Raw genomic sequence first — 26650 nt, forward strand, 5'->3', positions numbered from 1 at the left:
GATTAATATTCCATATCCTAGCATACCGTCATCTATTGGTCCAGTACCACATAGTGAAGAGCTGTCGATTCCATCACCACTAAAAGAGAATACATGTGAAAAGGACGTAGAGACAAATTCAAGTGATGACAGCAATTTGGAACCACAGCTCTTTACTCACCCGAAATTGGATGACCTTGTTAGGGAGTTGCAACTAATTCAATCAAAGGCTGAACTTCTTGCATCGCATCTGAAGCAATATAACTCGCTTGATAAATCTTGTAAAATAATAAAATATAGGCTAAGGCATGAGGATTTTGCATGCTTCTATCAAATGTACGGAACTCTTTGTTTTTGTAGTGATGTTAATGGTCTGTTTGAACATACAGTATTAAGATTCCTCATGAACCGGATCAATGGTGTCTATTTATAGATAGTTAAATAGAAGTCTCAAAGCTGTGCGCAATGGGAACAAGTTTCCTTCCATACCAGTAGTTCATTCAGCACAACTTAAGGAGACTTATGAAAATATGAAGCTGCTCTTGGAAAAACTAAATTACAGATGTTACTAATGGGATGTTTGTGGTGATTTTAAGATTTTGGGATTTCTTCTGGGGCTTCAAGGTGTCTACACCAAATATTCTTGTTTCCTCTGCCTGTGGGACAACAGAGTGAATGATCAGCATTACACCAGGAATGAATGGCCAACAAGAAAAGAACTCGTTCCAGGTGCGCACAACGTGAGAAATGAGCCCCTTTTTTCCAGGGAGAAGATTCTGTTACCACCACTCCATATCAAACTTGGACTTGCTAAACAATTCATCGGAGGTTTAGATAGCAACAGTGAGGCTCTGAGCCTCATCAGACAAATGTCCCCCAAGTTATCTGAAGCAAAAATAAAAGGCAGAATTTTCACCCAACCTCAGATTCGTGTGATGTTACAATCAAAAGAACTTGTAGATGCAATGACTCTTTATGAATGAAATGCTTGGGATGCTTTTAGAATGGTAGTGCAACAGTTCTTGGGAAACAATAGAAGTGAGAATTACATGAAACTGATAGAGAATTTGATACAGAGTTATCATGTACTTGGATGTAGAATGTTGGTGAAAATGCAATATTTGTTTTCTCATATTGATTTCTTTGGGCCAGATTTAATAGCTGTAAGTGAAGAACACGGTGAGTGCTTTCACCAAGACATTCACTGCATGGAAAGAAGGTATCAGGGATGTTAGGACTGTGCTATGCTGGGAGACTGTGTATGGGGTATAGTGCAAGCAGAGGGGTCAGAAGAACATAAGAGGAAAAGCCGTTTTAACGTACATTTTTTTTAATGTCACCATTGTTGGGTGAAGATTCAGTGTTATTCAATATTTTTGCACTTATTCCCACCAATTCTTGAGGTACTGTATGGTAGATTTCTTCTATAGGACTCTAGTCGTATTAAATAAGCATGCTTCGGGAGATACTGTGTTCGAGCCCCACTGTCGACAGCCCTGAAGACGGTTTTCCGTGGTTTCCCATTTTCACACCAGGCAAATGCTGGGGCTGTACCTTCATTAAGGCCACGGCCGCTTCCTTTCCATTCCTAGGCCTTTCCTATCCCATCGTCGCCATAAGACATATCTGTGTTGGTACCGTGAAGCCAATTCCATATATAAATAAAATAAGCATGCAGTATTAGTAGCTTTTAAAAAAATTGAAACATTCATTATCATATCCAAAATATTGACACTTAAGAAAAACAACTTATATATTCATAATCAGCATCACCAAATTAAGCAATAAATGCACAAAAAAATTAGATAAACAAAAACTTCATCAAATTTTGTTATGTAGTGTAGTCTGTTCTATTTTATTATGCCTGTTTGAGACGGGAAAATGAAATTAAAATAATATGCCTATATAAATGGTCATATGAAACCTAATCAATAAAATGTTCAGTTCAATAAGTAGACCTGATACTTTCCATAATGTTGCCAAACAAAAAAACAAACTAACAACCACCATGACAATGGAAAAAAAAAAAAAAAAAAAAAAAGTGATTTATAGCCACAAATGCTTAGTTTTGTACATGGATTTTAGTTAGAGAGTAACATTGCACAAGTTTCAACAGAGGCTTTTGTCATTGCTTCCCAGAAAAGCACTGTATCTGAATGAACTTCCATAATTAAATTTAGCAACAACTACAGTTATTGTAATTTATAAAACAGCAACAAACAGTGCTTGCCCTTGCCTCTCAGGGATGGCCACTATTTACTCTGTAGCGGACAAAATTGAAGATCGCTATTGCACACGAGCAGTTTACAGTGGCTTCATGATAAAAGTTTTTAGCTATGTTGTTTGTCAAGAATGAAATAAAGTTTGAAATTTCTTCTCTAAAGTCAAATTTTAGAAATTCTGAAGGGGCTGTGTCAGATTTATGGCAGTAAGTTTTGACGTAGAATATATACCGTGTGATAGGTATTACCAAATAAATGATCTATTCAGTATGAGTTAGAAATTTTTCCACCATTGTGGCAGCAGATGTGCGTGGCTGGAGTTTCAGTAGTGTGGAACTCACCGCCCGATGCTCAGACACAATAAATTTGAAGCACTCGTGGTAAGCCCTTTAACTCTCTGCATTGGTGATTTGGAACTTTCTGAAATTTTGACGACCAATACCATCCTCTCAGATACATTTTCGATAGCTTTGAAGCTATTTATTGTCTGTATACCGCGGCATTTTGCGAAAGACAGAAATATGTGGGGTTTTTTTTTGTACATCAGTTTTCTCAAATCTTCACTGTTTGATTTGAATCTCACCATATACGTATAGAATTCACTGAGATGAAATCAAACGACATGCTACAACGCTGGGCGACATGGTCATTTTAGTACCTAAGTTGTTGGCATTATTGCAGCACCCATATACGTCATACTGAGGTCAGACTCTTGTTGCTGGGTGCATTGGTTCTTTCTCCGTACAGTGTGTAGGATACCATTGTCGCATGTGTTGTCTAGAAGTTATTTTAAGATTTTAATTTTTCTGTGCAAAACTACTGAGAGGGTGGCCGCATGTGTTAATCCCTTAAGGCTATGGGGCCAAGCTCTGCGTTTGGCGGATGTGGTTTCGAACCTTGCATTCGGTTGTCCTAAAAATGGTTTCCTTTGGTTTCCCATTTTCACTTCCAGGCAAATTCTGGGGAAGTTCCTATTTGTAGGCCTTGACTGATTCCTTCCACCACCCCCTGTGGGTGGGGGATGTAGATGAAGAACACACCCATGGTATCCCCTGCTTCTTGTAAGAGGCGACTAAAAGGGGTGACCAAGGGATGGTTGAATTAGAACCATGAAACTACTTGTGATAAGTACCATCATGCGGTGAACACCATGGGTCACCTTTACTTGAGAGTAGTACCACTATGTTAGGTACACAATAGGTTTGTGATTAGTAGCAGCAGAGAGTGGTTCACTGTGAGTTTACCATACCTGTGATTAGTACCACTATATGCAGAACACCACGGGCTTACGTTGCTTGTTATTAGTATCATAACATGAGAAACACCACTGGTCTGGGTGTTGCCTGTGATTAGTACCACTATATGAGTGACACCGTGGGGTCTAAGTTAGCTGTGATTAGTACCCACCATGGCAATACCAGTGTCCGTGATTATTAACGTGTGTGGGGAACACCGTGGTTTTGTGTTGCCTATGAGTGGCACCATTATGTGAGAAACGCCATAGGTCTGCGTTACCTGTGCGACATATAATACTTGTGAGTAGTAAAATAATGCGCGGAACACCGTGAGTCTACATTACTTTTGATTAGTACCACAACATGAGAAATACCATGGTTCTACTTTACTAGCGATAAGTACCATTATGAGGGGCTGTTGACCTGGATTTTGGATCCATTTAGACAACAAGCATCGATTCAGGATTGTGCTATGAAAGCAGTCCTTTGGTCAGAAAAACTATTGTTTTAAAATAGTTTCTTGGTGGTGGGGCATTGCGGTTCAGATCCACTGATTGTTTTAAGTTCATAATCATTGTTCATAGCAGTCTTTTTAAAAATTCTAGTCAGTGGATCGCTTTTGGAATTATTTTTAACTTTCAGTATCGTGAGTTGGATCCCACGCCAATTATCTTAAATTCATATTTACCAGTTTATTCATCATCATCACATTTTGAATTCTGGTCATTGGATGAATTTTGGACTTTAACCCGATGAGTGCTACGCCCGCCTATAGACGGGCTGACGCGGCCGGTCCACCAGTGCTACGCCCGTCTATAGACGGTGCGCAAGAATTTTAATTTTTTTTGAGTTTCCCGGTCCACTTTCGAGTGCAAATTTGATCTCTGGCCTGTTCTGCCATCTGTTGGGCATTACGTATAACTAACTGATCAGAGATTATAGCTTCGGGAAGTAACTCGCAGAGCTTTTTGTAGACGTCTGTGGAGTTGTTCATCTGTGATGTAAACAAACATGGCGGAACAACAATTTAATTGCTCTTGCAGCGATGTTCTTTTGGATCACAGAATCTTTCAGTTATTAACCACAGCGGAAAGTGATGATGGAGATGACCATTTTAAGGAATTGTTAGGCGATTTAGAAAGTGAGAGTGATAGAGAGAGTGCCGAAAATATTGTATGTGAGAGAGAAACAGAGCCGCCTCCTAAAAGAAAGAAGAAAAATACGGTGAGTACAAAAGCTATTTTATCACTAATTTCATGGCGGACAGATTACTTATCTTCACCAGAGTTTCAGGTAACTGTGACAGGCTCTGAGGGCCAAGTAGTGTTTGATGACAACCCGAAAATCATAGATTTTTTAGAAACTTTTATGCCAGTGGAGTTGCTGCAGGTAGTTGAACACATCGGCATCACAAACAACCAATAGAAAACATTTAACTATCACCACTTTGCAAGTTTGGAAAGTATTTTAAAATATCAACTTATATATTTCTAAGAAGTTACATGTATTAGTTGCCCACAGATTTTAGGAAATAATATTTTTTTTTGGGCTCTCTACTTTGTATAAAGATAATGTACGCATGGGCACATAAGTGTAATTTTGTTTTTCTCTCAAAATAATATTGAACATAAGTGTAGGATTTTCCATTTGCATTTAGATTTATAAACAACCAACATTTATAAACATTTTAAGCTAATCTCCCCACTGATAAGTTAAAAATTGAGGCTTCTACAAAATTTTTTTACATACGAATGAAAAAACTCAGCACTGAGGCACCAAACATTCAACTGGTAACTCAGCACTTAAAAGGTTAAATTGTCTTTACATTTCATACCTTTAGGGGCCAATGACCTAGATGTTACACCCCTTTAACACATTGGAGACGCCACTCATAGAAACTACGGGCGCGCTAATTCATTGCTGCTGATGGAGCTCGGAGAATCTACGGGCAGGATTTCACTGTAGCTAGAAAATTGTATTTGCCGTCTCAGCGAGCTGTGACTTCAATAAGATACTGCTGAATGCTTCTATAAGCATAAAATATACTTGTTATGAGCATAAGTCGAGAGCTCTTTTTTCAAGGCATTGATAACACAGCCACGTTCTTACATAACGTAAGGCTGCGTCATCGTTGACTCTCAGCTGTGAAATGGGCGGGAAAGTATGTACGGTACATGCGGTCAGGAAGAGTGTGTGTTCGAGAGACAGGCTTGTTTGCGTAATTCTTGTGAATATTTAGCATGTCTACTTCAAGTGTATGAAATTTCGACAACGAATCCATAATGGATGTTCTTATGGAAGACACGATTTCTGAAAATGAGGATGAGGATAACAATTACACACTAAGTAAACATGATGATTCTGGCGCTTCAGGTTAGTAAAAGTAGAAAATGAGCTCATTTCAAATTGGTGTGAAGTGTAACATAGTTTTACATCGCTTCCTTGAAGTGGGTTCTGTAATACTATTTTATACCTCTTCCTAAAAATGTGGGTGTTTCCTGTGTACCTGCAGCAACTCGATGCAACACCGTTGTCAAACAAAGAACAGTGGGAATGCAAATTCCTTGTTGTAAACCAGAATACCGGTGTCAATTGACTAATTAGGTTAGAATCTGCATTAGTGTGTTTCAGTAAATGTGCTCACAAAGTCAAATTTCGAAATATTAACCGAACTGGCATTCATAGCTGCGTCAGATTTTTTTTGTTTGTAAAACATGTTATTTTCATAAATTTCTATTTTAAAATTGCTGCACTCTTATAATTAAAACTCATTTTCGTGTAGAAGAAAATGTGATCTTTCTATGCATTCCAAAAGTTGTTATAATCATGGCTTACCGTAGCATTGAAAAAATTTCACAAACCTTTAAAAATACAGCGATTTTTGGAGGAAAGCACATTCAAATATGGCCGTCCCCAATGTGTTAAACAACAAGCATAATCCTTCCACCTCCTTAACCAATTTTGTCTTCAGTAGCTCTTCAACCAAGGTTACTGTCAGGAAGGACATTTGGCCATTAAACAAAGCAATGAAATTTCATCTCTTGTTGTCCTTGTATTAGGAAACTGGACTAGGAGGTAAACATACAATGTTTCTGTAAGGCTCATAAACCCAAGTATGGTTATGAAACTGTAGACTTACTGTAGTAAAAATTTTACGCATTTTGCTAAATCGCTCATATTTCTACAAAAATTCAGTTTATCACCATGGTATCTGCTTATAGCATTAATTCGCAATAGTCGAACTGAACCCGAAGGGGTGCATTCACGGGATGTAAAGAATAAATTTGGTATGGTGGGAATCGGGACTTTCAATTTACAATATGCTAAACAAGAAAACATCTTTTTGGGGAATGCACTGACAAGGTTTCACGGTACAGTATATGTTTTTGCTCCTGTTAGCTTTCTTACCTGAACATTAATTAGAGTTCTACATAAATTTCTCATAATTCCCCGACAAGCTTGTTCCCATTACCAGTCTCCTCTGCTCCATCAGCACATACTGATCTATTGTCGTGTTTGTCGTTGTTTATGTTTCTGTCGTCTTTCCTTACATTCTACTGTATATTTGATTTTACTCTTCACTTCTTTCTTTTTCATTACTTACATTCTAAAAAGAAATTTAAATATTAAGGTTAAGTGTTGCAAAGTAACATTAGAATTTACCTTGAAATTGTTCCGAGTACAAGTGGAACGGACCAAATATAATCTTATTGTTCTATTCCGTGCCACTCGTTTAGTGTTTAAGAATATTTCTGGGCATATCGCTAGTTACTCTTTCGTTCTCTTACAGGAATCTCTTGAAACTCTTATAAATTACTGCAAGACCTATAGAGAGCCTGATGCAATTTGTAGATACAAGAAGTGCCTAGAAATAAGTCCTCATATAATTCCTTCTGAATTTATATTCTACAGGTAAGTGCTTTGAAGTTATGTAATGTTTTGATTTAGAATATATTGGTACCATTTCACTTGATTGGACGAAGCAGTTCGTTCTGTATCTAATGATATCTTTGTTTCAGCTTTTATATCTTAATTCTACCCTTTATAAAATTGTGTTTATATGGCTGAAAAATGTTCAGATTCTTTTGATTCAGTATTTTACTGTGTATATATTAGAACTTCATTAATCAAAACTAATTGAGGGGTTAATTTGACCATATTAATTAAACTCTGGATTAACTGAAAGGACACGTGAAAGATCTTTAAAACTCAGTTTTCGGGAGCAAACTTTTACGGTTTCTAATTAATAAACCGACATTGCCAAAAGGGTGCGTTATAATGTAGGTGAAATCCACAATAAGATCACTCTCTTTTAATCCATGGCCGTACGAGTTTGCCTGAATTAGTTCTAAATTCCAGTACTTACTTGAGTGGGGTACCCAATATTAGAACATAAGTTACATTAATAACTTTCCATACCGGTAAACGGTTAACACCCACATGAAGTTTTCTTCTTACTCTAATGAAATACTATAGGTTGGAGCACACAGAGGTGTATTCAAAAGAACAAAGGGCATAGCCCTAACTTCCTCGCACTCATCCAGGAGAGTCACACTCCATTTCTAACACTCTCCGACTACGCCAAGATGTCTTTTTACGAGCTCGTCTTAACACGGCCTTGTTGGATGGTGGCACTCAAGACACTGCTTCTCGCTTACAGACAAGGCGGAAGTCAGACAGCTCCCAGCGTTCAGAGTTCTCACCATGCAAGCGCACAGCAATCGATCGATAATCGAGCGAATCTGATGGATCCAGGCAGAGACGTAATAATAGGAGATGCAGTTTTTAAATTAAATATGCACGGTAGATTTTACCAGTAGATGACACTTCCAAACAATGGGCGATAATGTTAGATAACATTTCAATACACAAGTAGACATGCCAAATAAATAAATATTCGTAGATGTTTTCACGTTACACACATAATCATTTTGGATTTTTTTTCTGCGGGCGCTCTCATTTACTTAATTCTTCTTTTTCCCAGTGACTTTTTTTGCTCAAATGTTAACAATTCACTATTTTATTTTGTCCCTGTAATGTCTTAGACCATGTGTTTTAAGACTTTTGTTTTCTGCACCGATATGAAGTTTTTGTATTACAACTAATTTTTCATGTAAGGAATGACCCTCGTGTTCACGTTTCTGTTCAGAAAGGGGCTTGCTCGGTGATATTATTATAACGCTTTGCAATTAGGTGAAATAAAGAACTATACTGTACAATACAAAATTAGATTCATTAGCTTAATTTAAACTGAATGTAGAACATCCACAACAATAGGCAGAAATCCCTAACTTTTATGGTGCTACTGGATGAATGCAATCTTTTACTTCCAGTGACTTTGAAAACTTTGCATACTGCATTCTTGCAAGATTTTATTTATTTTTATTTTTCGTGGATAATTGGGGTCCAGTTTAATGAGGTTAAAACTGTATTTATCAATGCGATTATGTACTGGTCATCTGCAAGTACAGTGGAGTATAGGTATTTCGAGTCTTGATAGTTCGATAGACCGATAAATCTTAGCTGTAAACTTTTGAATTAACGAAAGTAATAAATTGTCTGTTTTCAGTACGTGTCTTATATGATGCGAAAGCTGAATACCACCTTGAATGCATTCTTGCAGCTGGCAGTGGAGTGGTTAAAATGTGATGAACAGCTGGAAATTACATATGCCTCTATTATAGAAATGAGTGCACCAACACTGATACTGTACAGATACTATACTGCTGTTGAGCCATATCTAGGGGCATGCTGTACTAGAGACAGCTATGCTTTATGTTGAACAACAGCCCAAGGTGACCCTGATGGACAACCTGCTGTTTAGATGGTTGTGTGATGTTGCCATTCGGAAATGGTGCAATTCCTTAAAACAGAAGACCCTTGACAATTTAAAAAAATTGAAATATATGTTTTTGAACCACTACTGAAATATGTCTACAATGTTTAACTTTAGTAATTTTTTAATTTTCAAAAGCCACTTGACAATTTATCTAAGTGTAAGGCATTTGTATGTTACTGTTTTGTAAACTACAGTGCTGTAATAATTATAACAGAAGTAATTTTTTTCCTGTACACAGGATTTTTAGTGTAAGTCCGAGTTTTTCTATAGTTCAAGGTAGTCTATGCCCTATCCACTTCAGTTACTGAAAATCTGCTCTATGTAGTGAATCACTATGCTCCATAAGGTAGATAGTTTGCTTTGTAATTATTGTTGCCGAGACTGATTTCCTCATGTTTGAAAGCAATCACTAATTTAAATTTGTAATAGTCTAATTTTTATAAAGTCTGTAAGATAATGACAGAAGGAAAAATCGTAGCTCCAGCAAATCTATTAAATTTTATTCCCAGTACTGAAATCAGTACGACACAATTTATATATATCAATCGATGCAATAGTATTAGAATAGTTTCAATCTTTCCGGTATTTGGGAAGCTTGATAACTTCCAGCGGAAGTTGTACAGAGGAAGTGAGATGTAGAATATCCGTGGGAAAGAGGGCTTTTGGGTGAGTGAAAGGTTTGCTGACAGAAGCCTACCAATCAAACTTAGGAAGAAGTTTGCCAACTATTTTGTGTGGAGTGTGGTGTCTTATGGTTCTGAAACATGGATGGTCAGACAGAAAGAACAAAAAAAAAATTTGGAATGTGGTTGTGGAGAAGAGTGGAGAAAGTGAATTGGACCGATAGAGTGAGAAATTAGGAACAGGGTAGGAGAGGAGAGGAACTTCATGATGATGATGATGATGATGATGATACAGAAGAGGAAAGCATCTTGGATTGGTCACATATTACATAAAAATTGTCTACTACAGAGAATCATGGAGAGAAAAGTTGAAGGAAAAAGAGGGAGAGGACGAAGAAAGTTTGGAATGCAGACAGATGTGAGGAGAGGAACAAGTTACAAGCAAATGAAGATGCTCAGGACAGAAAGAAATGGAGGACATCCAGTTGATACCTGTCTAAGGACAGATTTACTGAAAGAAGAAGAAGACTGAAATCTAGTCTTCTGGAGATACTTGATAGTGGGATGAAAGTCTGTTCTACCAAGAATCTTGACCCATTGGCTTACTTTTCACAATGACATTCATTTCTGGGGCCTATTCCATGGATGAACTTTGCAACTTTTCACTTTGCACTTTTCAGTTTGGATTTTGTTCCACCATCAATTTTCAGATTTAGCTTGAAAAGTGAAAAGTTAAGAATCTTTTCACTTTTCAAGCCTGTTATGTTCCTCCATTGGTACAGAAATGCAAAGTGCAAAGAAATGAAGTGAAAAGTTTTCAGAAATCTTGCAAAGAGATGATTCCTTTTTCATCTGTTAATTAACAAGTATGTACACTAGTTTCTTGGCATAGAATTTGGTTTAGTGATATAAACATGTATGACGAGAGCTTTCGTTAGCATCAAGTGAGGACAGTGATGAAGAATCCAATAAAAGAACGTACAAAGACAGGATTAATTTTCATAACCTCACTTTGACGGAATTTCGCGAGTGATTTCGTATTACCCCAACATAGGCTGAATATATTCTTGAAATGATCGGTCATTTATTGGAACATGCAACAAGAAGAAGTCAATTCCTTTCCGAAAAAGAGCAAATTCTTATATGCTTACATTGGTTAGTAAATGGTGCCCAGCTGCACGGTGTAGCAGCAATGCATGGGACATCAAAATCAATTATTTGCAGAACTGTTACCAAAGTTGTAGATGTTATAATAAATGTAATAGTTCCTAACAGTACGTTGGCCTGATAATCCACATAATATAGCGGCAGGATTTCTAATGAAGGGTGAATTTCCTTCTGTGTGTGGATGTGTTGATGGTACTCTCGTTAACATTGATGTGTATCATCATTTGGGAGTTTAAATTGTAAGTTGCCAAAAAGGATGTCACGTTTCTCCTTGACAACTTCCAGCACAGCCAGCTTCTTGCAACAATCTTTCTTTCCCATTATAAAAACTTTAACAGTATCACAATTATTCCGTCAAGTTCACCGCGAAAAGTAAAGCATTAAAATCATAGAGTACCGTATTAGGCCTATACTATACAGTTTGCTCATGGAATAAACTCGATCGGATCACTCATTCGCAAAGACTTTTCACTTTGCGAAGAAATTGAGAAGTACAACTTAGATCATGGTGGAACAGAAAGACTTTGCACTTTGCAAGAATTGAAAAGTGCAAAGTTGAAAAGTTGCAAAGTTCGTTCGTGGAACAGGCCATTGGCCTCTAAATTGTTCAGGCAACCACTAGGTGGTGGGAGGAGTTTACTGACATACCCATAGATGCACAGCTTTCTTAACCCTGGAACCGGCAAGCAGTTCACCTTCAAGCGGCAAGCATTTAGGCGAGTTTTGCAAGCAACTTTTAAAAAATTCATAAAAATGTTGTTTTTCAATTTATTTTTACGTACAACATGTCATTTTATTCAGAAAAGGACGAAGAATACTATAGTAGGAAATTAAACTTACCAATTTTGTATCCTGAAGCAGTATGGACGAAGTATCCAACACACACTAAGTATTCCAAAATAATCCGAAAGTTATGGGCTACGTGTACGTAAAAAGTAATATTATGTGACAATTTTACTATATACAAAATTTGCACAATTTTATGCTGATTAAAAATATGTGCAAAAGGTTTCACTACATTGAAGTATTGTAAAGTAAAATAGAACTGAAGTAACACAGGCACATCGCACCAAGACGTGAGTCTACTCAGATTCATCCTCGCTACCTTCGAAGTGGCTCATCTTTCTTCCTGCTTTCATAGGCCTCCAAAAATGTTCTAATTTATGGTAGTACTGTTGATGGACATTACAATTACATCCTGGGCACAAGAAGTGGGTGCTTGACTGTTTTTCTGCAGTCGAACAGACAGGGCACAACCGCAGTTTCTTTCCTGGGAGGCGTACCAGCTGATGTCCCTTTTCTCCTGAAGGTCCAGGTGGAAGGTTTTGAAGAGTTTCTTCATCTACAAGACCTGCGACAATACTAACCATAAATTCCTCCTGTTCAAGGGGTTTGTCGGTGTTCGAACTATAGAGTTTATAGGCATCAAAAATTACCATTACCAACAGGTTATAGAATATTTCCAGTCGAAACGTTTTAGTGACATGACGTTAGAAAAAAATAGAAATAAGTTATTTGCGATTTTGAAGTGTACCACTGTTTTTCAATGTTGTTATTAGGGTTCAGACCCATATTTATAACTAGAGAAATGATTTTTTTCATTTCTTATACTGTAACGTCAATCCATCTTTGCAGACGTGAATACGGACCCTATTTCCGGAATTCGTTTTTCGTATAATTTCCTGTGCGTATGTATTTATTAGTTTCAGTCACTAAAAGATTCCGGATAGCATTGGAGAAAACAAATAGAAATATGTTAGAGGAGGACTGCTCCTGAGAGGGCAATTTCATATACCTGCATTTCTAACCTTGAACTTCTCTTCCACTTTTATTTCTGGCTCTGGAGGATAAACTCTTGTCCACTTCGGTTCTGTTTTGTCAACTGCATTACCGTCATTATCATTATTATCATCAGTGGCTGGTTCATTGTGTTCCACATCATCGTCAATAACAGTGTCGAAATCACTTAGCCCAGGCTCATATAACTTGCCACTACCTGACGAATTATTGTCAACATCATCCTCAATTCATTCTAAAAGTACGTCACTATCACCTTCGCCGTCCAGATCAAACAATTACGAATTTCACTACTTCCCTGAAAATTCATTCATTTTGCGCCACGAAAGCTAATGCACATCGGACAATCACAGCAAGCACAACAGAATGACCGTCTGCAAAGCGTTCTCGTTTTTCCACGTGTATACCGCACACTCTGTCACACCAAACTACTTTAGAGTGTGGTGTATTTATAGAGTAGAGTTTCCTCTTCAATATTATGCAAGATATGTCATAAAGATGTTGAGTTTCAAGGCGCTATCTCAAAATTAGTCAGTGCTGGCGTAATGCATCTCGATAGCGACTCTGCCGGTTGAGTAACAGGGAAATGAGTCGCGATCGCGACGATTGCCGGTTCCAGGGTTAATAATGATTTTAGTTCATACTCCTCCGGTGCATGCCTGTTATTTTTCAAGTTAATGAGCAACTAAGCCTTCATGTGAGCATGGACGATATTTGTGCTAATTTCCTGAGGGATCTTAAGCAAATCCTGTACTGCTTGTTGATGGTATGGACAATGATCAGAATGTATTTGAGTGAAAGTTGGAGCAGTAATAATGAACAGTGGAAGGGAAACTGCATGTTGGACAGTTGATGTATCCGCATATGATGATACATGGTAATGAACGAGTATAACCAGTGTGGTGCAGAGCTTTCCACTTACTGGTGAATGTGATGTAAATGAAGAAGTTCTTCAGAAGTTTTGATAGTCCAAATGTAAAACTGAATGAACTGTGTATTTAGTAAGACACTGAACAACATCTTTTTCTTTATAATTGGTGACTTTTAAGTTTATTGCAACAAATTTTGAATGGCATTTAAGTATGTTGCATTGTAATATACTTGTTAATTGAACTTTTCGTGAAAAAGAAAAAAATCTTTTCCTTTAAAAAATTAGTAAGCCAGTGGGTTAAGTTCAGTGAATATTGGAATATCATGAATTCTGATACGTCCTTATAAAATGTTTACCAGTATTTGCTGTATTTTTCTGTATCTTGTAAACCCCCTCCTGCTTGCTCCAAACAAAAGCAAACATCCTTGAGTGGTTTTAACCTTTAAGATGGTATGTTCCATTGAGGAGTAAGCTCCCCTTCCGTAGTAAAGTACTCTTTAAGTCAACATTCAGTGACTTCCATACAAGGGTAAATTACTTCCGAAGTATTTTAGTCCTTTCAGATACTTCAGGACTAAATTACTACTACTTCTTCTACCGCTTTCCCCACATCTGAGGGTCGTGGGTGCGACTGTGTTTCACAAGGGGCTTTGGCCCTGTTTTACAGCTGGATACCCTTCTTGATGCCAATCCTATATGGAGGGATGTAATCACTATTGCATGTTTCTGTGGTGGTTGGTAGTGTGGTATGTTGTTTGGATATGAAGAGAAAAGTGTTGGGACTAACACAAACACCCTGTCCCTGGGTCAGAAGAATTAAAGAATTAATCAGACGCAATTAAATTCCTGACAAGAGGGAGACATTTTTAACATTTTAATGGATTACTTAAAATTGCATTGACTATCGTCGATGAAAAAAAACGATTTAAGTAATCATGTGAAGTGCGGTAAAAACGTAAGTTACGTTAAATCGAATTAAGATAACAAGAAAATCAACACCTTTTTTGCCGAGTCTGGAAACGTTGACAGCGAAGTAATTAGGGCCGAGTGTCTGTTTACTTCCTTTTTGGTGGAACATAATGTGCCTTTACGTGCGGCTGATCATGCTGTTCTATACACTGTTTAAAAGCTTGAATTTGAACACAACTGCTACATCTTTCATTTGTTGTTGCCGATGAATACAAATTAAAAGCTAAACATGGTTCCACCTATTTAATACTTTATTAGTAATAAAAGAGCTAAATTATTTTGGGAGTAGTTTCGACCTCATATGGTCATCTCCAGCCAAAATGTTTTGTTGTACACTGACTTAGCAAATGTCATGGGATAGTCACCTAATAGCGTGTGGGGCCTCCTCTGGCCCTGCAAACTGCAGTAAGACGTCATGGAAGTGAGTCAACAAGTCCCTGGTAGTCCTCTGGATGCAACTGACACCAAGTCGTTTGCAGAGCGGCCGCTAATGCTGGTCTGTTCGTGGGTGCAGGATCCATGGCACGGAGCCTGTGTTCCAGGACATCCCAGATATGCTCGATAGGGTTCATATCGGGGCTCTTGGGTCGCCATGGCAGTCGTTGGACCTCCGCTGCATGTTCCTGGAACCATTCCCGGGTAACGTGGGAGCAATGTGGCAGCGCGTTATCATCTTGAAACACCGCAGAACCGTCTGGGCGCTGGAAGGCCAAAAATGGGTGGAGATGGTCTCCAAGCAGCTCAACATACTGCGTACCATTCAAAGTCTCTTCCAGAACAACTAGGGGGCCCATTCCATACCAGGAAAATGCACCCCAGACCATAACAAAGACACCAGCGCCCTGGACCACACCTTCGAGGCAGATGGGATCCATCGCTTCATGGTGGTCTGCGCCATACACGGTGCCTCCCATCGGCATGGTGCAGTTGAAATCGTGATTTGTCCGACCATATCACGTCGCGCCATTGTTCCAGTGTCCATCCCTGGTGACTGGCGATAAATGCGCGTCGTTGTGCCCGATGATGTTGGGTTATGAGTGGCACCCGTGTGTGGCGGCGGCTCCCATACCCCATAGAACAAATGTTCCTACGGATTGTCCACTGGGAGATGTGTCTAGCACGGCCTGTGTTGAATTGAGCCATGATTTGTTGCATGGTTGCCAGTCTGTCATTATTGACAATCCGTCTCAGATGTCGCCAGTCGCGGTCATCGAGGGTGGCTGGACGAGTAACTAATCTCATTTTGTTCTGTATTGAAGATACAATAAGTAAAACTCATTCAAGATTAAAATTATTGTGTCCACCTTTTCAATACAAATATATTTTTTAGTGATTAAATTCTACATGAATTATAAAGTTATTATATATATTATATATTATAAACACACCTAACTGGTGTTCATAATTCATGTAGAATTTAATCACTAAAAAATGTATTTGTATTGAAAAGGTGGACGCAATAATTTTAATCTTGAATGAGTTTTACTTATTGGTGGCTGGACGGCCGGTCGTTCGTCTGTTGTAGACGGTGACACCTGCATTCAACCATTCACGATACACCCTGGACACGGTTGATCGTGTGAAACCGAATTTCCTCACCACTTCCGAAATCGCACTTCCCATCCGTCGGGCAGCCATCACCATACCCCGTTCAAACGGTGTCAGTTCACGACGATGTTCCATGTTACACCTGTCACATGCACAGCCACTGCTCACAAGGTCTCCTATACAACTGCCTCTGGCACAGGGGGCGTGTGGTGCGCAGACAACACACCTGCGTATCAGTGCTCCGCTATCCCATGACATTTGCTCAGTCAGTGTATAACAAACTCCATTTTAACTCTCATCCATTGTATGTTTTCATGTCAGGCTTGACAATTTTATGAAAATTTTGGTTTTTAAGTTACATGCTATAGTTTGCTAGGTGTGAAGTTAAGTGAATTGATATTTCAGTAAACCTGACTAGTGTGATATCTTCTGTTTCAGTGATCCTGATTATGTTGGCTATGTTGTGGTAATATGTGAAGAAGACTGTAAAATAACATATCATATACACTGTTGGAGGAATTTTAAGGAATGCCTCTCGCCTGTTGCTAAACTTTCGGATAAGGTAATTATAGTTCCTGTAATAGAATTCATTTCTCTTTTTTTTGTCGTTTGAGCATCGTGTATGCCTTTGACTTGAAGGAAGAACTCTTATTTTCCCCGATCACTCATCACTTCCCTTACTTATCTACAGTATATTTGAATTTTGACATTTGTGGGTTGTTTTCAGTGTGTATGATAACTCTAGTGCTTTATTATTTCTTTCTTTTTCTCTCTTTTTTTTTCCTGGGAGAATCAGGTTCTTGAGGCATTATGAAATAAGGGATACTGGATAAAAGACTTATACAGTAAAACGTCATTAAAATATTTCTGCTGGGGACAAGGAAAAGAAAGTGTTAAACAAGAAAAACACTATTGAAAATACTTGATTTTGTCGACATGTGTGCATTTTACATCGTCTACATATGGTTACAAAGCTGTATTTACTGTTTCTAAAGATGAGAGGAATGTATTAAAAGGTGTGAAAAACACGAGAGAACAAATATGAGAACCTTTTCCACGGGGGCTTATAAAATAACAAGTGTGTTAGGGAGCCAACAAATTTGAGGACATTTGCACTGGTGCTCATAAAACATCAACATGTTATTCTTTCTGAAACAAATGTAATATTGAACTGTTAGATAAAGCCTTATGTTTTGGACCAGTAGGGTATTAAACGTTGTCTTATGGTCACATTCTTAGACCATGAAGAGTCTAGGTTACAGTTGGCCGTGTGTGAGAACGATTTCTGATGCCGTCAAGAATATGACAACACAACATTACCTGGCATTTGTTCAGATCTTTGGACGACTCGGGTTCAAGGTGCGAGTTTTGACATTCACACCACCGCTACACACGTAAAGATGCAGATGCCTGTCCATTTCCTGAAGGATTTTAATATTGTCTTTTGTAGTAAGGAATTTCATGACTCTCTTTCTATATCCACAACGAGGCTATCACAACACAAATATGCATCACGCTAGTAGGTGGGCTATCACATGCTAAATATTCTCTGCTTTTCACTGTACTACTCAACACAAATACATTTCTGACTGGAATTAGAAATACAAGCACAAACAAGCAGACTGAGTTATTTAGCAATCTCACTGCTAACTGGCAAGCAAATTTAACAATTCCTGAGGCTAACGGCTTGCTACCTGAAGGTGCAATTTAGTTTAGTTTAGTTTAGTTTAGTTTATTGCCTTTCTTATATGGCGGGGCTCAGGCTATGAAGCCTGCTATTATGCCAAACCATATTCTTCTTCTTCTTCTTTTATGACCACATAGGATCACTTTAGTCAGTCCGTCGTTCAGGTCTCTTTGAAGGGATTGTTCGGGCTTTGCGGTCCTCCCAGTACTTCTTCAGACGCTCCGATCTTCGTGCCCTTTCCTCAGTTGAAAATGTGCGTGTTGTTGGTTTGTTTTGTGTAAGGGTAAAGCGGAGGTTTGTATTCTTGAGTTTTGTATTCAATTTTATCTTATTTGTGGTGTCTTCTGTTGTATTATACAACAGCTTTATACAATTTACAGAATCATGTACATAAAATCATTTTTACATATATTTCTAAAAATCACTAAAATTAATTTACTTAACCTCTATAATTTTGTATCCTTATTGATAATTAAGAGCTAATTATTAAATTCTTACATTAGTAAAATCTACTTTTTACATATTTGTGTACCACATTGAACATTTCCTTTTAAATAACTTCGGATTGCCTATGCCTCTAATTTCAGCTGGGATTGAGTTCCAGGAACATATGGTAGCAGGTATGAATGAGTTGTTGTACGAGTTACTGTTGTGAATGGGAATGGACAAGAGGGAACGTGTGGATGACCTTGAGGGAGCTCTATCGGAAGGGGAGAGGTATTTAAAGTCTGTTCTAAGATAGTCTGGTTTGTTTGTTTGCAAAATACTGTGGAGAAGGGAAACAGCGTGGTATTTACGTCGTTCAGTCAGTCTTAGCCACAACAGCTGAGAGAGGAAAGGGCTAATATGAGTTTGGATTGGGATATTTAATATGAATCGGGCACAAGCATTGTAGGCTCGCTGTAGTCGACATGAAGGTGTTTTGCTCATACTATTATAAACTACATCTCCGTAGTCAAATATTGGAAATATTAGACTGTACTAATAATTTTCTTGTGTTTCTTGGAAGGAAGTCCCTCATCCTTTTTGCAGAATGTAATGAGTAGAATACTTTTTGACAAATTTTTGTGACATGTTCCGACCAACTTAAATATTTATCGAATACTACTCCAAGGTTCTTTACATGATCGCTAAAAGTTACTGGTATTCCACTGAGCATAACACTGGGTATAGACGTGTTTTGTATTTTAGCATGAGATTTATACGTGCCAATTATGATGGCCTGTGATTTTGATGGGTTCATTTTCAGGCCATGTCTGCTAGTCCAGTCATTAACATTTGCTAGGTCTTCGTTTAACTTAGTGATTGAATTGTTTAAGTCATTAGGCTTTGTGTGAATATATAACTGAATATCATCTGCATACAGGTGATATTTACAATTGGTCAGCGTCTCAGATAAGTCGTTCATGTACAGTGAGAACAAAAGTGGTGACAGTACTCCTCCCTGAGCCACGCCCATCCTAGTGGTTTGCCACGAAGATGTATCGTTTCCCACTGAAACGCGCTGCTGGTGATCACTAAGATAGGAGTGTACCCAGGTTAAAGTGCTGTAAGAAAATTTCAGTGCCTTAAGTTTAGCGAGTAATATGTCTCTATCTACACAATCGAAGGCTTTGCTTAAGTTCAAGAGAACAAGTATAGTCATTTGTCCTTTATCTATCGCTAGTTGCATGTCATTTGTCACTTTAACTAATGCAGTGGCAGTACTGTGGTTTTGTCTGAATCCCGATTGATATTTGTCAAGTAAGTTGTACTGAATAAGATATTCGGTCATTTGTTTATGTACTATTTTCTCCAACAATTTTCCTAATATAGGAAGGATACTTACAGGACGATAATCTTCGGGACTGTTGGGGTTGTTGTTTTTAGGGAAAGGCCGGATGATTGCATGTTTCCAATTCGAAGGAAATACTCCAGTTAGGAGTGAGTTATTAATGATATGTGTGACCGTTGGAAGTATGTCTATGATTCTTTTTAAAAGAGACAGGTTGATTCCATCATGGCCAGTGGACCCTGACTTTATTTCACTGAAGACTTCCGTAACGTCACTGGGGGTCACATGAGAAAAGTAGAACTGCTCGCCATTATGTCTTCTTTTTGAGGATATTCTGTTAATTACTGCTGCTTTGGTCTGATCGTCAATATGAGAGGATCGTGAGCTAAAGTATGAATTTAGGTCAGCTAGTGGTACATTACAATTGTTGTCATTTGTCTTGTTTTTGCATAATCCCATTTCGCGAAGAGATTTCCAAATCCGACTAGAATTTTGAGTGTTCAAAATATCATAAGAGTGACGTATTTTAGCATTTCTAATTAACTGTGTTGTTCTGTTTCTGAGTATTTTATACTTTCCAAAATTGTCAGATGTAGGATATTTCACATGATAATTATAGGCTGCGTCTCTTATTTTCATCTGGTCGTGTATTTCTTGGGACAGCCATGGGTTTGAAGGTCTCTTTACCCGAACAGTGCGTAGTGGTGCATGTCTGTCATACAGAGTCAGAAGTAGTTCGTTAAAATGATTTACTTTTCCGTCAATGTCATTTATGAACTGAATATTGTGCCATGGTGTGTTAAGAGCATCGTCAAAAAATGCGTCTTCATTAAAGTGTTTAAAATCTCTATATGTAATTAATTTCGGCTTGAATTTAGGGCACTTCAAGGAATATGCAGCGTAAACCATGTCATGTCGGGAAAGACCGGAAACGGGCATTTGTCCATGAGTTAGGATTCGGTTGGTATTATTAGTAATTATTAGATCGAGGAGCGTACGTGAGTTGGCAACATGGTGTGTAGGGTTAAGGGGTAGTATTGTCAAATTAATGGATGAAAACATCTCAGTCAATCGTTTTGTTTCGGTAGATTTGTTTGTCAAGTCTGTATTATAGTCTCCCATTAAAATCAAATGCTCATACCTGGGTGTTAGATCATGTAGGGCTTCCTCTAGATTTGTGATGTTACCAGTCTTCGGTGGACGATACACCACACCAAGCAAGCACTTCGTACCGCGAACTATGAGCTCAACGAACAAGAATTCAGGGCTATTGGAGAACTCACTGGGGGATTTTAATATCACCTTATATTTCACATCATCCCGTACATACATACCGACTCCTCCACCGAGTTTACCGCTCTTGTCATTCCTAACTAATGAATAACCATTCATACTAACAAGAGATGAAGGGATAGACTGACGCAACCACGACGCGGAGAATAGTATGGCATGTAGGTTGCAGGTTGAGAATATTTCAGAGAATTCCGGGAAATGTGGGAGAATGCTCTGAGTGTTTACATGAGCTATTTGTAAGGAGGTAGGGTAAGGCGAAAGAATGTCTTGAAGGTGATTAGCAGTACTTAGGGTGGGGGCTGAGAGATACAGGTTGTGACCTGCTTGGGACTATGGGTTGGAGAGGCTGAAACTAGAGGCATTTGTTTCCTGGTTACTTGTTGCTGCCAACTTAAAATTTAACTGTAGATATAAAAGGAAAAACTACACTAGATGAAATTAAGAAACTAAAAATTGAAATTAATGATAAAAATGTGGGCTATAGCTACAGTTGAAGTTCTATACAGCGGTATTTAGTTTACAGAATGTCGGCTCATGGTTAGCGAATACAAACGAGATCTTCGCGGTTTGACACAGGTATTTTACGAGTTCCCTGCTTAACATAAATTATGCCATCCTTCGACCACACGTTCCGCACACTGAACTTGCTTATAGCGTCCTGTAGAAGCCACAGTCTCTTTGGGATTAGGTCCTCTCTAATTGTTTTATTTGTGCCCTTAAGTTTCTTTTTGTTTATAAACATCGCATTTCTTTTCCGGTACGAAACAAACTTCACAATTATGGGTCTTGGACGGCCAGTTTGACTTATCCCAACCCTATGCGATCTGTCTATTTCGTCCACTGAGAGTTCCACCCCAATTTCACGAGCAATATCAATGTCAATAGTGTCCGTGTTTTCTCCTGCAGTTTCTTTCAAGGTCTTTTCCAGTTATCATGCAACTTCTTCGACAAGGGTTCTTATCCATGTTGGAAATCACATTCCATACAAAAAGGATGACAACATTTTGAGATCTAGGAAAAATATGATTGTACAAAGCGGTAATAGTACAAATTCATGATGCTGTAAATAAGCTATTTTTATATAGTTTTAATATGGTGAGAATTGGTACTTCAAATGTACGACGTGCTAAATGAGAAAACATTAGTATGCACTAATGAGGTTTCACTGCATTCAGTTTAAATTTAGTGTGTGCTTCAGGTGCTCTCATATTTGGTTTTGCTGAAGAGTCATTTTATTGCCAATCTATGCTTGCTGTTAATAATTAAAATGCTGTATTTATTTAGGGATGATACTAGCTCTATTTCAATTTTTAGTCATATCAGCAGCAGGATCATGTATGTGCATTTATAAATAGCTGACAGGAAATAATAATACATACCACTCAATGTACTTGAGATCACAGCAGGAGACAATTCATATATTCCACTTCAGTATTCTCCCCAGACATTTTCGCCAGCCGGGTGGCAGGAATGAGTAGTCGGGCAAGAAATACTGCGTTAAAAAAAGCACTACTGTGGAGTACCATAAGGTTTGTGACATCATGCGGAATAGAGTGCTCGCATGCGATTTAACGCTAATCCAGATACCACTCCCGCATGACATTACGTGATAGTCGAGCCAAATATTTAAACTCTGATGTAATTCATGCAATTATGCTGATAATAATTAACATTTATCATTTAAATACAACAGTTTTACAGTATTTGTTTTCATTTGGAGCACCCAATGACTCGAGTGTGTGTTAATATTATGGAACTACCACATATCTAGGTAATGTTAGCCAGACAGTCTACAAAAACGGCAGGGTGGTGCTCCCATTAAAAGGCTCCTAGGAAGAACACTGCACTTAAAATATTTTGTTTATAAACCATTACATAATTATGATATATTTATAGGAGATAGAGAGGAAAGATAGGACAGTCAGAAGAGGAACAATATTCTTTAGATATGGCACATTAATGGTGGACTCTGTCTTTAATATGAGACAATTAATGGAAATACATTGAGAGTATGGCACAGATCTGGTGATGACATTCTGGAGTAAAGGAAAAAGGTATGGGAAACGATGATAAGAAAGGGAGTCAGCAAACAAATAATCAAAATTCTAAGTACAGTGTATGGCAAATATTTAGCTATGTACAGACCCAAGTTAGAGGTCAGAATGGTTTAGGAATGGTACTGGAATAAGACGGGGAAGCGTACTGTTATTATTTATAATGGTATTAGATGAAATAGTGAAGGAATCAGAGGAAACATTTAGTGAAAGAGAGATGTTCCGATGATATTGTGGTGTAGGAAATGGACACTAAGGAAGTACAAGAGCAACTGGACATACTGAATGAGAAGATTGTGAAATACAGTATGAAATTAAGTGTGGAGAAGAGCAAGACTAGGGTTATAACAAGAGATAGGGAAAGGAATCATAAATATTTGAGTTCGGAACCTTGAAAATGTGGACAGTTTCAAATAACTAGGTAAGATAGGGGTGTATTCTTCCCGAAGGCAGGTCCAAACCTCCGCAGAGGTTTACGTGTGGTAGGGTGGCCAGTTCCTTTCCGCTCCTCCATTCCCTTACCTCCTACCAACAGCGCTTGGCAACCTGTAAATAACTAGGAAGCGTACTAATTGCAAAGCTGGATATAGAGATTAGCAAAAGGTTGCTACAAGCGAATGCATTCTACCAGAATGTGCGGAAACTAGTTTGGATAAAGAACTTGCCAAGAAAGTGCGAGGAAGAGATGATGAACTATGCATCCACATTGACATGCAGTGGAGACCTGGGAGTAAACAGAAAGAGAGGAATAATTCAATGCGGTGAAATTAAATTCCTAAAAACTGTGACAGAGAAGACACGGCAAGACAGAGTGAGAAATGATGCCAGGAAGGAAATTGGAGTAGAAAACTTAAATGACAGAATGCAGAACAATAGACTAAGATGGTTTAGACATGTAAAGAGAATGGAGATGAGGAAAGGATACTGAAACAAATGATGGAGGCCAAGTTCGAGGGAAAGAAAACAAGAGGGAGACCCACAGCAAGATGGATAGATTTGATCAAGACCAATATAAGGGGAAGGAACCTGGAATTGAACAGAATTACAGAGGAGGGTAGAGAAGTAACTTTAAATGTCCCAACCTGGCTGGAACTGGATAAGGGGAAAGGATGATGAGGATGAACACGTATGTCTACCACTTTTCTAGTCCAGAGAATTTGATGAATGTGATTAGTGCCTGGAGTACGTCCACCTCCGTAGCCTAGAGGTTAGCACTATTAGCTGCCGACCTCAAGGGCCTGGGTTCGATTCCAGATCCTGTCAGAAATTTAAGAATTACTGGAGGGCTTGTATTTGGTTAAAATGGTACATTCAGCTCACCTCCATTGGGTGTGTGCCACGCCGGGATTAGGACACGAGTTTACTTACTTGGTGCCTGGAGTAAATGAAAAGTAGTGTAAGGAATGTTATGGTTTTTAATATTAAAAATGTTCCTACGGATTACATAAATTGTACATACCCATTATTACAATGAATTTATCACCATCCCTGTCATTACAGCCACTCTTGCTACTTCTCTGTTATGACATGCATGAATATTTCCTGTGGTGCATTACGAAGGTTGATCAAATATAAACAGGACTTTTGTTCCTGAACATCAACAGTTGGTAGGACTGGCCTCGCACTTCTGCTATGCTTAGGTGGGACCGTTATGAGTGGGCAGAGCATGCTGTTAGGTATTTCCCGCCGTTTCGTCAGTAACGCTCACGATGTCGGACCAACAGGTGCACCCCTCCACTGCGCAACGCATAATTATAAAATTTCTTGCTCGTGAAGGAGTTACAGTGGTAGAAATTTGCCAGAGATTGACTGCACAGTTCGGTGATCAAACATTGTCAAGGACGCGTGTGTTTGCCTGGCATAAAAAGTTCCAGGAAGGACAAGAACGTGTGGAAAGTCAGCAACGCGATCGCCGAACTCGGACCAGCATTACAGACGAAAAAATTAATGTAATTAAAGACATTATTGATGACGATTGACGGGCGAGAATATCAGAAATTGCAGAACATGTCGGAATCAGTTATGGGAGCTGTCAAGCAATCATCACAAACGACCTATAGTTCCATAAAGTGTGTTCCAGATGGATCCCTCCCCTTTGGACCGAAAATCTGAAATTGAGATGTTTCGAGGTCTGTCAGAGGCACTGAGCTACACTTGATCATCCTCCTTACAGTCGGCATTTATCCCCCTACGATTTCCACTTGTTTGGACCGCTTAAAGAAGCTCTAGGAGGGCAATGATTTGAAGATGACGAGTGTGTGGAAGACTTCGTGCCCAACTGGCTGGCGACACGTCCCTGTTCTTTTTACGATGAAGGCATCAAAACACTGCCCATACGCTGGGAAAAATACATTTCCAAAGCAGGAAACTATGTGGAAAAATAAATTGTAATTGCCTTGTGTTTTTCAATAAATGAATTTAAATAAAAAATAAAATCCCGTTTATATTTGATCCCCCCTTGTATCTTTGATCATTTGACTGAATATGGTATTGCAGCTCTTTTACCTGGGCCCAGATTCTAATGTAATTACATTTCCATTCCTTTACTTGTAGACACCTGAAAACTAAAAATGTTGGCGAATTGTGGTACTGTACTGGTATACCTGTGTTTCATTTTATACATTTTTACATTTTCTCAGTAATATTACATATTTTTACATATTATGTGAAGAATGTAACATTTTTGTACATATCTAGGTAATTATTAAAAGAATGTGTCAACTCGTTTAAGGACTATGGTAAAATAATTGGTGAATTTCATCTCATATACAATACGTTTCAAAGTTGGCTTTAAAATTCCTTTGCCGGGTTGAGTGGCTAAGCCGGTTGAGGCTCTGGCCTTCTGACCCCAACTTGGCAGGTTCGATCCTGGCTCAGTCCGGTGGTATTTGAAGGTGCTCACCTACGTCAGCCTCGTGTCGGTAGATTTACTGGCACGTAAAAGAACTCCTGCAGGACTAAATTCCGGCACCTTGGCATCTCTGAAAACCATGAAAGTAGTTAGTGGGGCGTAAAGCAAATAGCATTATTATTATTATTATTATTATTATTATTATTATTATTATTATTATTAAAGTTCCTTTAAAATTGGAATTTCTAAAACTTCCTGTGAAATACGGTTGGTCCCATTGCCTCAAATGCTTAAAGCAGTACTGATCCTTTCTCGGAATTTGAGATTTCAGAGTTTCCAACAAACTGCATGCAGTTTTGAACTGAAATCCAGGTCCTTCAAACTCTGTTTGCAAGATCATTAGTTGTGAGCAAGAAGAGAGCCCCCAGAAGATATTTCACCCTGCTAGTTTTATCTTTCAAAATATGCACCGGTGACTTCCTGCGATGTTGAACAGTCCTTCTCAGTCTACAAGAGAATTTTATCGGATCAGTGCCAAAACATCACAATGGAAAACCTGGAGTAGTAGTTGGTGACACATTGCGCATCACGATAAAATATTTAATGTGTTATTTAATAATGGTTTTACGAAAGAATTTATATTAACAGCAACGTATGCAGTAGGGGGTTAAGATTTTAAATTTAATGATCAGATCACGTTGTAACAGTAGATATGCATACCTTTTATCGTGTCCTTTTTCA

At 38.4% G+C, this 26650-nt stretch overlaps 1 protein-coding gene across 1 annotated transcript in view; it reads left to right on the forward strand.

Annotated features, from left to right (window-relative positions):
- LOC136879362 (E3 ubiquitin-protein ligase TTC3) overlaps positions 1-26650 on the forward strand; it is a 349380-nt gene that overhangs the window by 65075 nt on the left and 257655 nt on the right. The window contains exons 10-11 of the mRNA XM_068229092.1: positions 7227-7348; positions 16689-16812. Coding sequence (XP_068085193.1) covers positions 7227-7348; positions 16689-16812 — 246 coding nt within the window. The remainder of the gene's footprint in view (positions 1-7226; positions 7349-16688; positions 16813-26650) is intronic.

This window comes from Anabrus simplex, chromosome 8 (genome assembly GCF_040414725.1).
Source record: "Anabrus simplex isolate iqAnaSimp1 chromosome 8, ASM4041472v1, whole genome shotgun sequence".
NCBI classification, from domain to species: domain Eukaryota; kingdom Metazoa; phylum Arthropoda; class Insecta; order Orthoptera; family Tettigoniidae; genus Anabrus; species Anabrus simplex.